Genomic DNA, 16,763 nt, shown 5'->3' with positions numbered 1-16,763 from the left:
AAAAATGGCATTTGAAAGAGAGAGACCAATATGAGCCAGGCATCCCTAAGAATATTCTCCAGTTTTCAAATAGCAGATCCTCTGTTTATAATAGCACTGAAGATTATCATCGAGATTCCAATATTTATATTCAAGATACCACATAGTCTTACCGAGAAGATCGATATCTACAATCAAGATGCCATGTTTTCTTACAACAGAGAGAGGTGATGGTATTAAAACCAAGTCATGGCACTAAATATCTATATAATAAATCAGTATATGCAATAGTTGAATCAAACTGCATACTTTTACATTTCAATAACCGTTGAAGGTAATAGTGATGCAAATGCAATGGCAGTGATGGTGGACAATCCAAGTCATGCCATCAATGACCTCCAGATAAGCAAGCAGTCTAAATTGCAATTTACAATGGTTCAGACAAGCTGCATACCTTTTTATTGTGAAAATCATTCGAGGTAATAACAATACTCCTGCCAGTGTATACTGATAATATGATTACTTAGAAGTTAAACTGAGTAGAGTAGTCATGTCATGTCAAGGGACTAACCTGGCATTAACAGCATAGTCATGTTAACAGAAAGGACTGTGTGCCATACTATTCAAAGTTTAAACACTAAAACCATTCACAAAATCAATATCATGATTAGTAATAAAGAAAATGTGACAGATAGTGCTGACTTTTGTTAGCAATTTCAAGACAGCTCTGTTAAATCTTGCCCTCTCTTGCTCTAGATTCTCTTGGTCTTGAGGTGCCTTTGTCTTTAGGCCCTCACAGGAAAATGTATCAAACATCAGCCATTTTCTTAATCAAACAGCTAACCAAAAGACGTGGTTCTTTAATGTTATTTTCTAGAGGTTAAAAACTTAAATATAATAGTAGACTAACAAAAATTCAGAAGAAATCTTATTTATCAATTTTTATTACAATGTCTCTTCTTTTGGCTATTTGCAGAGTGAATTTATTGCTGAATGCTTCATGCGTCGAGCTTTTATATCAGGATTTACGGGTAGTGCAGGAACTGCAGTTGTCACAAAGGACAAGGCATCTCTTTGGACTGATGGGCGATATTTCCTTCAGGTGTTTCCTTCATAACATATTGAGATATAATGTTTTCCTATAATCTCCTTGTGCTATTTTATTGTTAACAGTCATAAACTAGCATATGGTTTTTGATTAATTTTATTGGAATTCGTTATTGAAGTCTTTCCGCTCTTATATAGGCAGAAAATCAGTTGGGTCCTGATTGGATGCTTATGCGAGCTGGCACACCTGGGGTACCCACTGTCAGCGAATGGCTCACTGATGTCTTATCACCGGGGTCCAAAGTTGGAATTGATCCAGTATGTCTTTGTACTAATGAATTTAGAAAACACTTTTTGAGCATATCCTATGTGAATGATAATGGTAATTTTTCATTGTTAGGCGCATGATCATCTTTATGATTTGTATCGAAGGTATTTGTGAAATCTTATTTTTTAATTTTTAGCCATGTACTTGCATATCGACAATATTTTGTCCTCGCCATTCAGTTTGTGTTTTGTGTCTCATATATTTCAGTATTTTTATAATTACATCATTCATTTTGAAATAAATCTTATGCTTTTGTACATTATTAAGTTGGGAGAGTTTAACCCTAGTAAATATTGCAGAATCTAACACTAATTCTTTGACCAATTGCCAATTATAAACCTATAATGGTAAAATAATGTATGTGTTATTAAAGAAAGATCATGAATGATCTATATATACAAGACACATGAGAATGTTTCTATAATGAACAAGAGAGAGGAAATAGAAACATTCTTGTAGAGTGAAAAATAAAGTTTCCATAACAAACATAAGGTGTTTATGGAAACATTAAAAAAATGAGTGACCATTAGAAAAAGATGGAAGAGAGAGAAAATAGAAACTATCTTATATTGTATGGTCAATGGCCTCAAGCTGATCTCTGATGTCCTTAATCTTTAGAAGATGTTCCTGTAAGAACATGTGCTCATCCATAATAATAGAGAATAGCTGATTCTTCAGAAAGAAGGCTCTGCTTTTATCTGATGTCTCGTGGAGATCCTTCAGTGTTGTCTAGATCTCTGCAGCTGCCTTGCTAGACGACACTTGAGGCAGCTGATCATCAGTAACTGAAAGCTTAATAAGTGTAACCGCTTCATGATTACGCTCATCAAACGTCTTTTGAGTAGCATCAACTGTGGTAGGACGAGTCTTGGTACCTAGAACAAGCACCTCAAGGCGACAGTGCTAGAAGATCATCATCATTCTTTGCTTCTAGGTGTTGTAGCTCTTTCCGTTGAAACGCTGACTGCCTTCTAGCATGAGACTAGTGAGGGATGCCATTGCACTATTTTCAATGAAAAAATGTGAAAAATCTGAGAGGGCATGAAGTTCGAGACATATTGACAAAAGACCCAAAAAATTTGAAGAGACACTTGGATAAGAGCTTGAAAAACCGACAAAGAATCTGAAATTAGATTTTGAATTTGTTGGCTCGAAAATCAAGGCACAAAAAAAATGCACCCAAAAAAACGTGAAACTAACCTAGTTGAGATTTGCAAAAACCCACCAAGAATATGCAAATTTTTTTGTTAATCCGACATAGGAATTGAAGGTTTTCAAAAAAATCGTACTTGGATTAAAAAACGTGAAAAAATTTGCAGAGTTCTTGAGCAAAGGGCAGATTTGGAAAAAAGGCAGATTTTAAACCATGCAGCACAAAGAAAATTGCAAAAAAAATTGGACACCAAATCCCTAGTCGGGTTTGGAGGAAAAAAGAGATGCAAATTTTTAACACACTCTGGCAGATATTTCAAAAATTTTGAACTAATAATTTCAAATGAAACTAAATTTTTTCAAAGAGTATAGGAATTTGCTCTGATACCATATTATGGTAAAATAATGAACGTGATGTTACACAAAGATCATGAATGATCTATATATACATGATACAAGAGAATGTTTCTATAATGAACAAGAGAGAGGAAATACAAACATTTTTGTAGAGTGAAAAAGAAAGTTTCCATAGCGAACAAAAGGAGTTTATGGAAACATTACAAAAAGAGCGACCATTAGAAAAAAACAGAAGAGAGAGAAAATAGAAACTACCTAATTTTGTAGTAAAACCCCCCTTTAAATTGTTGAGGCTTCGTTGCAGATAGTATTTGCTAGTGTAGTTAAACCTAGAAAGTACTGATTGGTGGATTGTATTGAGGATTTGCGCTTCTCTTGCAGATGTCGAATAGACTGGGATATAGAATAACTTAAGATTACGTATTCAGATAATAGTCAGCAACACTTGCAAAATCTATCTAACAAGCTATACAAAAGGAAGTGGAAGAGTATGCAGCCAAAAGATTATAGAAGACTCAAAGCTTTATGTGGCTATGTATTCAGATGATAGTCAGAAACCCTTGCAGGAGAAATCTCAATAACAAAGGATGTTTATATTTATACTATTTAGAATTGACAAAGATCCATAGAGAGTCTTTCAAAGAAACTTGATGTACAAACATTCTTCTTTTGCAATTGCTCTAATGTTTCATACTAACAATGTTCAATTCAATGCTATTCTTTTAAAATGTGTACAAATATCTAACCTTCTAATTTTGGTGTCTTCACCCGAAATGATACATATAGATAATCACTTGGGAATACCAATTTTCTAATGCCGAACCAACATGTGGGATACTAAAAGTTGTACAACTATAATCTGACCATAACACGATTTCAACTTACTGCAAATATCTCCAAGTATGATGTCTCTCTATGTGGGTAATCACCTCACCTATGTAGCTTCTGCAGCTGCATATTAGGAATCAATAGTTACATGTATAACATTTTCTGTATAGATACAAGTTTCCAATAAAGCCACCACTATCAGTTTTTTGCTTGCAGTTACACATGCAATCATAATTTCACTTCTGACTGACCTTGTTCCATCTTCTACAACATTATCAGGCTCCTAGATTGTGCTACATATACTAGTCTCTACTAGAAGTGCTCTTCCATCATATTTCATGCTTCTAGCAAATGACATTTACATATATCACATCATCTTTGGTGTGAAATAGTGAGGTGGGAAAGGTCAATGGAATGTTGGGAAGAGAGGGTTTGTACCTTGTGCAGTGCATGGGTTGTGGAAACTGAAAAGCACTTTAATCTTGATTGGAAAGCATACAAATTACATTAGTTCAGCTATAAATATAGTTTAAGAGCAACTTGAAAAGTTTAAAAGTGTCTTGAGAAGTCTAACAGTGAATTCTTACTAAAATCTAGTCAACAAAGATTAGGTGGAGAGAATGGGAGAGCTCACTGTTGCATTAAATGGTAGAGCTGAGCACTTCACAGTGTTAAAACAATGAAGTATACTATCCCATAGCTTATCCTAAAACTCGTGGACATTAAAAGTCTTATATTGTAGACAGTTTTGAGTTCTTCTAGATGACTAGTGGTTGCAACTTGCTGCCACACCACCACCACTTGTAAACTGACCACTTCTGTTGTACTGCTTGTTGCCACTGGGTAACCACATTTAAGTCAACATATATCTTGTATTGCCATACCTAAAACTTATCACATTACATCACAATATACTTTGCAGATAAAATTTCACAAACCACAATTGACACCTGTATACTTGTGTATTATCAATATTAGAAATAATAAAAACTAGATATATTAAATCAATTAGTAGTGGAAATTATTAGTAATGTATTGACTATTTATAATCAATATTGTTAAACCATATTAGTATTAATATAATTAATCAATGAATATATAATTAATATTGATATTAGTTTTAAAATGTCTGTCAATATATAATCTTGAATTAATATTATTAAATATTATCCATACTAATATATTAATAATGAAAATTAAATGTAACACTAATAATACAGTGATAATAGACGACACTAATAATATGTAGTTATTAGCTATACTCAAAATAGTTGATTACATTAATATACACTACACTTAATCACTGTTATAACACTTGACGATTGTTTTACTGACTAATAACAAGTCAAAGACAGTTGTTAGGATGACTTGGCATTTGTAACAATGCCAAGGTATTTGGGTAGGTCAGGACCTGCGATAGAAGAAGATATTATTATGATTAAAATGTTAAGGAATGGGCACGGCAGATACACAGCTGCAATATATGATCTGACTTCCTATTCAATAACCACAATCGCCATTCCACAAACTCTGAGTAAGATGTGGAATGTTGAGGCAATAGTCACTCACCATACAAAATTTGTTACTACAGAATCATTTAAGGAGCAGTAGACCATACACTAAGAACGCCCTAGTAGACATAGCCGCAAGCATAGAGGAGCAGGTATGTTATTAATTTGGTGATAACAAATACAATAATATAAATTAAGCAATATCTTGTCAGCACATGCAAGAGCAGTATAATTAAGAAAGATATGGTATGACATAAAATACAATATCACTATAACAAGAAATAGTATGGAAATAAATAATATAAGGATCATTAAGTAACTAAATCAATACAATTAATTATTAAACTATTATTGCTAACCAACACTAATGAGAATACAAATTAATATTAAAGAAGGTAATTGTATTTTATTATCTCAATCTAAATTCAGTTTAGTAATGAACAAATTCTTTTCATCATAGTTGGAGGCAGGAGAGTAGGTAAGAGGGTAGGGTTGATCTCTAAGTGAAGCCAAGAAGAATGTATCTTGGGCTTAGACTTATCGAACCAAAAGACCCTGCTACATCTGCCTGACATTCTTTTATGATATAAGATAATACTTAAGGGGAAGGCATGGTCAGAGAAGGAAAGTGACCACTAAAGTTGAAAATGATAATAAAATTTCCCTTACTCTGTGCTAACTTGAACTCACTTTTTGATTGAGAACCAAGTTCACTGCGACACCTTAATTTATATCTGAAATTCTTCTTTATGCTATTGGTCCTATCCCATTTTTTCAGTGATTATGAAGCATTCAAGAAGATAACGAAAATCCAATAGTGACCCATCTTTCTTCTAGACGTAATAGACAGCAATCAATTAACAACTCCGAGAGATTTGATACTTGAACCGCATGGGATGATCTAGCATATAAATCCTTTGTGCCAAAATGAGCTACATGGCTGCATCGCTAATACCTAATGGTAAATCAGAGTAAGGTAACCTCTTTACACTACTACAATGCCAGAAAGTAATAAAGAAAACATATGATTGTAACTGTTAGCTGCACTAGTTATAAGTCGGTTCCCCCCCCATTCTAATATTTGAGCAAGAACACAAGATTCATATACCTCTAAATAATTGTTTTCAAAACAGAACTGATTTCATAGGCAACTTTTCAAATGAGAAAGTAGCAGATGTTACTTGCCTGAGTAGAAAAGACTTCAGAAGTGAGGCACAAGGAGATTAATCCACATAGATAGACGAGCAACGTCTAGAAGCTTTTCTATCCAGCTAGACAACTCTTCCAATGAAACTTCCGAACATTACTAGCAAAGGTATGGCAATGGAATAGAGACTTTGTATGGTGAACTCAACTAACTTCCTTCACAGCCATGTAAGATGAACTTGTTATTCGAGTGGTGAGCCGATCCAAGCAAGAGTTTTAGTTGCAAGAACCAACCACAACCCAAAGATCTATTCAAAAACAAACTAAAATTGCTTTCTCTAATTTTCTTTCTAATTGTTCTTTGCAGCCTATTTCATTCAAGCTGGCCAAGAGGAAAAGAATAGATGATGATCTCTATATATTCTTGCCAACTTCTTAAGATTCTTTCCCATCTCTTAATTGTTAGTCATGCAAAAATCTAAGCCATTGGAAGGTATGAGGTGTCCTTGGTGTTTTGTTACTCACCTGTCGTGCTACAATGACTACCTCCGCCATTCCTATCCGTCTAAGCCACACCTTCAAAACCGATTTATATAAATTCCAAAAAGGTATTATGCATACCATACATTTCCTTGTCAAAGTCACGAAATATGTAATGTCCCATTCACATAGTGATGTCAAATATACAAGGCCGGTGTCCGATCTGAGTGTTTCTCCTATCAAAATATTCATTGGCACTAAACAAACTCTTCCTCTGTACGATATGAATTATGAAGTATGGTATGATTCTACTGTACGGTGTGTGCTAATGGTGAGGTGGAGACCTGGGTGGCCGTACAAACACCTCTTCACATTAGGCATACGGTGTAGTGCAAGATCATAAGAGTTTTTATCCATACGAAGATTTGTTCCGACAACAATTTGTCCTTCCACATGTGATGCTCAAATAGTTTACGAAGATGTTATGGTGTACGGTCAGGTTAGGCCGTATGGTAGGTTTTGTCTAAGTTGTACAGTGTAGAGTTTAAGTGCACTGGGTTATGCACAAGCATTGACTTCAAATGTTTGGCAACTCTGTTATTAATTTGGGTCCCATGTTTATTAATTAATTAAAAGCCCTTTATGATTATTTTATTTTATTTTGAGGACCAATTAATTAATTAAATTATTACATTAAAATTGGGGACATCACAAATCCTTGTTGCCCAAAGATTGCTTGCCCTCAAGCAATTTGTAATTGAACGAAAGGCCATTAGCTCCAGGATCCCTAACCACCTGTGGAAGCAGAATGAGTGAATTAGCAACAAACCTTTGTTGTGTCACACTATTGACAAACTTCTGTTGCACCACTATGATGTAAACATTATCGTGTTTGTAGTCACAAGGATCCCAAAGACGCCAATCTTGAAATTCATCAATGTAATCCTTCGTGATCGCCACTAGAGGATAGACTTCATAATCAAATAATGGTAGTAATTGTTCTTGTAAATGATTGTCAATAATGCCTCCACCTGTAGGCTCATGATTCCATTTATGTGACCTCAGATCATTACCCATACGCTCCAGATGATGTGTAGCCTTGCTTTCCTTCCACATACTAACAGTATTATGAGAACCTACTTTGACATTGGCTCAGATGTCATCCTGTTTCAGATCTTCTATTTTGTGTTTGTTCTCTGAACTCAATGATTTCTCCATCACCATCCTTGTTTGAATCAACAATCATTTCACCATCTTCAATTTTATGATTGTCTTGAGATTTTTGTTGTTCTCCATTTGAAGGTGCAATTAGAGTATTTTTGTTGGTCCATATCCGTTGGTGTCTGTATGACTTCATCTTGTAGCCACTTATGAATCTCATGCTTCAGACTATGATGCTTAAATGATGAATATTTCATTCACAATTCTATATAATCTTTCAGAGGTATGTCCTTCCTCCATCCGCCAATTTCCCAATCTTGTTTGATTTGCTTCAACGACTCAAGCAAGGTGGATGTTTGCTATTCTTGACGCTCAACCATAGGAGTGAACTTGTCATTAATGACCTTGTTTGCACCAAGACGTTGAGTGTTGCTTTCACCTGTTCGTGGAGCCTTTGTTGAGTTCTTCTTAGCTCTCTCAGTGCATCAACCAACCCATCACTTGGCGCCATGATTTGATCAATACCTGACATGTTGGCAAGATCACTAGCTTTGATACCACTCTAATTTCCTGTTTCACACAACAATCTCAAATATGCAAGGTTGGTGTTTGATTTGAGTGTTTCTCCTATTGAAATATTCACTAGCGCTGAACAAACCCATCCTTCCTATGATATTGATTATGATGTACAGTATGATTGTACTGTACAGTGTGTGCTATTGGTGTGGTGGAGACTTGGGTGGCCGTACAAACACCTCTTCACCTTAGGCATATGGTGTAGTGCAAGATCTTAAGAGTTTTTATCCGTACAGAGATTTGTTCCAACAACAATTTGTCCTTCCATGTGTGATCCATAGATAGTGTACTTATGGTGTATAGTTAGCTTAGGCTGTATGGTAGGTTTGGTCTAAGTCATACATTGCAGAGTATAAGTGTAGTGGGTTATGTACGACTGTTGATTTCAAATGGTTGGAAACTCTGTCCATAGGGTGCTTGGCTCTAGCCGTACAGTATAGGGTCAACAAATGATTGAGTTGTTAGTGAGCCGTTGGGTTTACCCGCACATGAAGTATTGCTTCATAGGTTTTCAAAGGAATAATTTTATTGCACACACACTAGAGTTAAAGAAATAGAATACTAATCTTTGCGACCTATCGTCTTCAGATGTCACATGCACAAATACAAGTAATAGAAACTTTAGATCAGCAACTCAAATATAGATCATGATAAACATAGATCAATCTCCAAATGAATATGATGAACAAATCTGGCGCACAATGTGAAATATCTGAACGATATCTCCTAAACTACCGAAATTGCATAGGCAGAATAGGGAGGATCTTCCACCTTTGAAACTATGAATAATCTTCCTCAGCCTTCAGGAAATACAAAGAGAAATCATTACTAATCCATGATGAATTGCAATTCCTAATCATCGCCTTATAAAGGCCTCCAAGAAGCATCTAGAGAATTACAAGTATAGGCCAACAATATCAATTATTTCATTATTTTATTAATTTGGGTCCCATGTTTATTAATTAATTAATTAAAACCCTTCTATTATTTTATTTTATTTCGAGGACCAATTAATTAATTAAATTATTACACTAAAATTGGGGACATCACAAAAGAGAATAGGGATAACCAAAGTTGAGATGAACGAAATTCTATAAGAGTAATTTTTTTTTGGTCAGTAATAATTTTTCATTTTATTAATGTAAAGGTTTTTATGTAAGTACAAAAATAGGCTCTCTTGGTTAGCCTTACCCTTTCTTTACACATCGAGCACATTACTACTACTTATTTACCTTTTAAAACCTCTACAACTATGGCCCCTTTTTACGGGCTACATCTTTTACATAAAGCATTTTTCAAATTACATTACAAAAAGGCCTTTTAGCCTTGACACCATCTGTCCTTTCTTTTCATCTAAATTGACACCTGCAACCTTCTTGCTTCGCACCATCTTTCCTTGAGGCTCCTCCGAATATCCTGCTTTCCATTCGCACATCCATCCTCTGTAAATGTTACTCTAGCTTTTCCCCATTACCCTTTCTTTGTCCTTAGCCAAGCATTTCTCAAATTTGGATTTCCAAAATTCTGTTGGAGGGTTTATCTTGTTAACCAATTGCCGTAGATGAATTACCTTCAGTTCAATTGTGATTCTTTGTGAAAAAGCAAAATTTCAAAAGCTTAACACCATCTCCTCCTCACTTCAATCTTCCACCCTTACTGGGAATCTAAATCTCACCACTCGATGCCTCCTAATTCCTGTGCTTCTCCACTGCTTTGGATGGGCAACGTGGAAACCTGTCACCTTCCTTCCTTCCCTCTCCTTGAAGATGCCAATTTCCTTCACCAGCCTCAACCATGCCACTTTAATCTTTGCTTTATAGGCTTCTTTATCTAGTCTCGTTTGGCCACTAGACAAACCCAAATTTTCCTCAGGCTCTGCCTTCCTCTATGTTTTCAAAACATTCACTATAATCAAACCCTTGTCCTGGCCTCACCCATTCCAACAGAGAATCTATCCCTACTATCAAATCTGCAGGGAACAACATTTTCATTACCCATTCAACCTCGCCCACTGGAAATGCCAATTCTAGACCTCAAGCCATCACCATTGCCGCTATGTCAACATTTATTTTCCAATGGTGGAATGAGTTTTGAAACAATTCCCCCACCGTTTCCTTTGCTGCTTCCACAACTCCTTGCATTGGACGCTTCAGTAGTAGCTTCAACCTTTGGTTTTGAACCGGGCCAAACAAGGTTTTCTGTTGTCTTGGTGTTTTAAATGAAAAGGTAGCTTCCATCCTTTCCACTGTTTTCCTATCACTTCTACCGCAGTTAGAATTTACTATTCAGCTTGTCCAAAAATTCCTTTACAACTACTCTATTTATAACATGTCAGTAGTTTCCTTTTTTTGCATTTCTTTCCAAACATCACTAAAAATAATCATTCCTTCTGCTTTTTTGAGCATCTTTCCATCATGTGATCATTAATGACAAATCTCCCAAATTTGCTTACCCACTTTTTGCTGACAGTCCTTGTTGACATCATTTTCCTTTCACATACTGACCTCATGATTTAAATTTACTTTACTTTTGCCTTAATCATTATTAAACACTCCTTCCCAACGACTACACCATTCAAAACTTGACGTCCCGTCCATCAAAAAATCTGCCGCCCATTTTGAAAGTTGGTCCTCTTCTCTATTGGCTTCTCTATAAACATGACAAATTTTAAAGTCCTCCAATGATTTTAACTCTTCATTTATACAGAACAATAAATTTCCTAAGTGCCAAGCTGATATCATGTTGTTTCTCAATGCTTGCACCACTACCATAGAGTCACCTTCCAAAATCACTTTAACTCCTCCCACCTTCTTTGCACATTTGATTGCTAAAAGTGCAGCCTGAAATTTGGCTTCATTGTTTGTTCCATCAGGTAATCTTTTTGCTCCAAATGCAACTGTCTCACTTAAATGATCCCTTACTATGCATCCAGCTCCTGATTTGCTTGGATTGCACCTAGCGGCCCCATCAAAATTCACTTTAATCCAGCCTTTACCAAGAGCTTCCCATTTTGCATTTTCCCTCTGATTCACCTTTGAAGAACTCTTCCGCTTTGCTCCAGCCTGTCCAATTTTGATCCCAGGCCATTTTTTTGGAATAGCTCTATCACATCTCACGAACACACATTTTAACAAATTTTTCCTAAACACTACAGCATTAACTACTTCTATCGAATGATCAATCCTTTGCAAGAGTTGTTCCATTGTTTCTGTCACTTCCTGAAAGATCCTCCTATTCCTTTCCTTCCACACCTCCCAAATAACAATTAGACTTACCTTCCGCACACATTCAAGCATATTTCTCCTTCTCATCCTTGGCCATGAAATGAAAAAAGCCATAAGAGAGGAGCACCATGGTCCTGACCATCCCAATTTTCCCTGAATATGACTCCAACATCTAGAGGCAACTTCACAATTTAACAATAGATGATCAACACTCTCCTCCTCTCTTTCACACATAACACATTTTGTAGGTCCTTGAAACCCAAATTTCCTTCTTCTTTCCCTTGTTAGGATTCTGCCTTCAATAGCTAACCATGAGAAAGTTCCAGCCTTTGGTAATATTTCTTTATTCCAGCATAAATCCCTAGCCTCAAAACAAACCTCCTCTTTATTTTCTATTAATCCATAACCAAGTTTAATTGAGAACTTACCTGAGGCTGCTGTATACCAACTTATCTTGTCTCCTCGATCAATAATGCACACTTTCCTTCGGGTGAAAATCTCCCTTAGAGATTGTTGCTGTCCTTCTGAAAGTCTTTCAACCCTCCAATCCTTCCATTCCCACACTTTATACCTAGGATTCCTTCATTTTCCAAGACAGTGTCCTTTACATTCCTTCTCCATAAATCACAAAGTTTCTATTTCAACTCTCTATCCTGACATTCTTCATCTAACATTTTATAGCCATTCTATGAATCCTCCCAAAACTTTGCTTGATTACCATCTCCTATTACCCATGAATTATGGTCTGTTATGACATGTCTACAAGATAAAATAAAGTTCCGAATTGCTGACCCCTTCATCGGGTTTTGGATTGTTAAAATCCTTATGTCTTCATTTGAATCCAAATATTTGACCTTTAGAATTTTTGTCCACTATTTCATCAACATCACTTGCCATCTGCCATACCAATTTTGCGCTTAGGGCAATATTCATAGTATTCCAATCTCTAATTCCAACACCCCCAAATTTTTTTGGTCTGCAAATTTTTGCCCACTTAATAACGGACATTTCTTACAATCCCCTGTACCACTCCAGAGGAATCTCCGCATCTGTTTTTCCACTATATTAATCACTTTAGGAATTTTTAAGCACATCATTGAGAAAATAGGCACTGTTGAGACTACTGATTTTATTATCAAGATTCTCCTTGCCGATGACAACCATTTACCCTTCCATCCTTCCATTTTTCTAAAACACTTTTCAGCCAAACCCTTCCACACATCACTTTTGTTTCTCTCCTAAAATAATGGGATCCCCAAATACCTACTTGGAAGCGAACCTTGCTTAATATTCATAATTCTGCCTATTACAATTCTTTTATTAATAGGAGTGTTTAAGAAAAAAAATTTCTGATTTTGCCCAATTGATCTTCTGTCTTGAAACTTTTCCATAAATTTCTAGGCTTTTCATCAGTCTTGCTTCCTGCTCTGAAGCTTCCCTTGTTAGAAAGGTATTGTCCACAAATTGCAGATGAGAAATAGGGTCCACTCCTCTTGCCACTTTAACACGTTTCCACAAACCTCTTACTCTTTTTTCTCGGATCATTCTCCCCAAAATTTCTGCTAGAATAATAAAAAGAAAAGGGGATAATTGGTCCCCTTGTCTTATGCCTTTTTCTAATTCAACGAAACCTTGGGGGCTACCATTTACTAGAACATAAAATATGACATAACTTAGACATTCTTTTACCCACTTGATCCACTCATCATTAAAACCAGATTTTTTCAATACTTTGAACAAAAAATCTCTATTTACCTCATTATAGGCTCTCCTTATATCCAGTTTCACCATCATTTTGCTGAGTTTGTTAACTCTTATAGAATGGATCATTTCGTGGGCTATTATCACCCCTTCAAAAATGGATCTACCTGGTGCAAATCCACTCTGTTTCTCTGAAATGACATCATTTAGAACCAACTTTAACCTATTTGCAATCACCTTAGAAATGATTTTATACAGAATATTGCACAAAGAGATAGTTCTGAAATCTTCAAATGCATTCTTCTTTTTTTGGCACTAAAACAATGAAAGTATTGTTAATATCTCGTAGGAAAAACCCCCCCTTCTAGATTCCTCAACCATCTCCCACGCTTCATCCCCTATACATTCCCACAAGAATTAAAAAAACTCCTTGTAAAGCCATCCGGCCCTGGGTTTTTATCCTTTCCTAATTCCCATAGAGCCGTTTTAACCTCTTCTTTTGTTACTTTAGCACTCAACATTACATTATGCATTTTTGTAACACACTCCGAAATACACTCCAAAACATCCTCTTCTAAAGCCCCACCATCGTCCTCTAGCCTTCCTCTTCCTTTGAAAAAGTCTACCGCTGTCGTTGGTAGAAATTGTGTATCAGTCGACGGGAATTGTGTATCAGCCGACAGGTCCCTTCGGAAAGGAAATTGTGTATCAGCCGACGGGTCCCTTCGGGAAGGTTCTTGTATGTAGCCGACGAGTCCCTTCGGGAAGGTTCTGGTTATGTAGCCGACGGACCCCTTCGGGAAGGTTCTTCGGAAAGTATTTATACCCCCTTCGGGAAGCATTGTAAATCATCATTGAAGCATAATGTACTATTTGGCTTATGCGAATAATAATAAGAAGAGTTCTGTTGTTCGTGTTCGTGTTCGTGTTCATTGTCTATGTGCAATTCTTAATTAACCTATGTGGTAAACATTTGGCGCCGTTGCCCGATGGACCTGGTACGCAAGTAGACGAATATGAATTAAATGCCGATTCAGTTGAACAAAGATAAAAATAAGCTGAAGGAAAAGGATGACATACGCATTGCGCAGGAAAATTTAATTCTGGCTCAGCAGACAGAGCGCCGAAGGAGATTCCAGAAGATTGCCGACGGAAATAGGAGCACGGAAGGATTGTTGGAGGAGACTCGACAACGGCTTGATTTGGTGGAAGAAGCGAGGGAGGAGTCTCTGAACTTGCATACGCCACGGGAAGAGAATCCTAACAAAAGTAGATCGACTCGCACGGCTTGAAGTGCCGAAGGAGCACGAGCGTGGAGTGACCTCTTCATCCGAGATATACTTCCGGAACGAACAGCTTCGGTTGATGAAACCTCTTCTTCACCAAACAGCGCGGAAGTCGAAAACAGTGCGGGTGTTGAAAACAATGCGGAAGTCGAAACAACGTGGGTGTTGCAAATAGTGCGAGTGTTGAAAACAGTGCGGAAGTCGAAAACAGCGCGGGTATAGAAAACGGCATGGGTGTGCAGAATAGCGCGGGTGTTCAAAATAGCGCGGGTGTGCAGAACAGCGCGAGTGTGCAGAACAATGCGAGTGTTCAGAATAGCGCGGGAGCTCAAAACAACGCAGGTGTTCCGAACAGTGCAAATACACAACAAAACCCCCAACATACAGTGGTAATGGCAGGTCCGAAAGAAAAGTTGCCTAAATTTGATGGTGATGAAGCAGTTGATCCCATTCGACATTGTAAAACATGTGAAACGATCTGGAGAGCAAATGGCATAACAGATATGAATGAATGGGTCCGACAGTTTCTAGCCACCCTACGGGGTGTTGCGATTGATTGGTTTACTGACACAGATCCGCAAAAGTTAAACAGTTGGGATAATATTAAGAAGGAATTTATTACGGAATTTCAAATATTGCGAGACGATAATGAGATTGTAGTAGAGATATGCAATACTAAGCAAGGGAAGAATGAAATAGTCCGAGTCTTCGCTAGGAAGTTAAAGGACCTGATCAATAAAATGGAGAATAAGCCGGCTGATGGGCTACAAAAGAGATGGTTCATTGAAGGCCTTCGCCCGAAGTTTCGAAAGAAGATGAAGATCGTGCCACCATCAACATACATTGAAGCGTACAATCGGGCAATGAACCTCGAAAGTGACTAGAAGACAAAGAAGAAGAAGAAGAACAGCTTGTTCGATTCAGATGACGATGCATCTTCAGGAGAAGATAGCAACGATGATGAGGGAAGCAACAAGAAGGTCCGTGCCCTCCAGAAGGACATGATTCGGATGATGGAGTTCAAGAACATGAACAAGGAGACTAAGGGCAATGACCTATTGTGCACGGAGTGTAAGAAGGAAGGCCATACGAAGGGATCCTGTCCGAAAGAGCAATATTGTGAAATCTGCCAGATTATGGGACACTCGGTAAAGGAATGCTCTTTCAATCTCAAAATAAGAACACCGCAGCAAGTGTTCCTGACACAGGGAGCATCCCCGTCAGGAGGGAACGGGAACACCAGTACGGAAGGTGCCACATCGGGAGGATATAGAAACAATCAGTGTGGTCAAAACAACAACAATAATGGCGGGAGGAGTCGAATCCAGTACGATGCCAATGGCCGGCCGATAGTTCAATGCCGCGCATGCAATCTGTGGGGTTACTTCGCCTGAGAGTGTACAACGGTGAACACACCGAAGTTGTTATGCAGATGGTGTGGACCTGGTGATCATGAAGATGCTAGGTGTCCGAAGTCGGGAGTAAACTTGATCACCCTCGGGACGGACGAAGAAGAGGTTCTGGCCATAACGTGGCAACAAGCGAAAGTGTACCCCGACCCGGCGGAAGAAAAGAAGAGACCGGAGGAAGCACAGGCAGAGATTTAGAGAGCAACGTAGATAGAAACGACACACTTGAAGGACACGCCGAGTACCTCCGTACGGAATTGCGCAGAACAGAACATTGTACAACAAATATTGCAAGCTGAGATACCCGTCAGGATAAATGATCTGTTGCTTACTATGCCTTAGCTCCGATCGGCACTCACAAACATCGTTCTTGCTGCTAAACTCCCAGGAGAACATGGAAGGGAGCAGGAAGGTGGAGCAAGTACAACAGACAAAAAGGAGAAGGAAAGTGGCGCAAGTGCAAAAGATCTGATGCTGTTAGCTCTTTCATCCGGACGCTATCCGGCGGTTGTTGAAATGGGCATTCTCGGGATTGTGCTAACGGACATGATCGTGGACAGAGGATTCAATGTCAATGT

General features: G+C 37.6%; 1 protein-coding gene across 1 annotated transcript in view; it reads left to right on the top strand.

Moving 5' to 3' along the window:
- LOC149562327 (Metallopeptidase M24 family protein) overlaps nt 1–16,763 on the top strand; it is a 325,045-nt gene that overhangs the window by 35,370 nt on the left and 272,912 nt on the right. The window contains exons 2-3 of the mRNA XM_089825850.1: nt 956–1,081; nt 1,225–1,344. Coding sequence (XP_089681976.1) covers nt 956–1,081; nt 1,225–1,344 — 246 coding nt within the window. The remainder of the gene's footprint in view (nt 1–955; nt 1,082–1,224; nt 1,345–16,763) is intronic.

Source organism: Cupressus sempervirens, chromosome 4 (genome assembly GCF_028749045.1).
Source record: "Cupressus sempervirens isolate cs-2001-9-10 chromosome 4, ASM2874904v1, whole genome shotgun sequence".
Classification (NCBI taxonomy): Eukaryota; Viridiplantae; Streptophyta; class Pinopsida; order Cupressales; family Cupressaceae; genus Cupressus; species Cupressus sempervirens.
The sequence above is the reverse complement of the archived record's forward strand: the minus strand, read 5'-3'. Positions and strand labels throughout refer to the sequence as shown.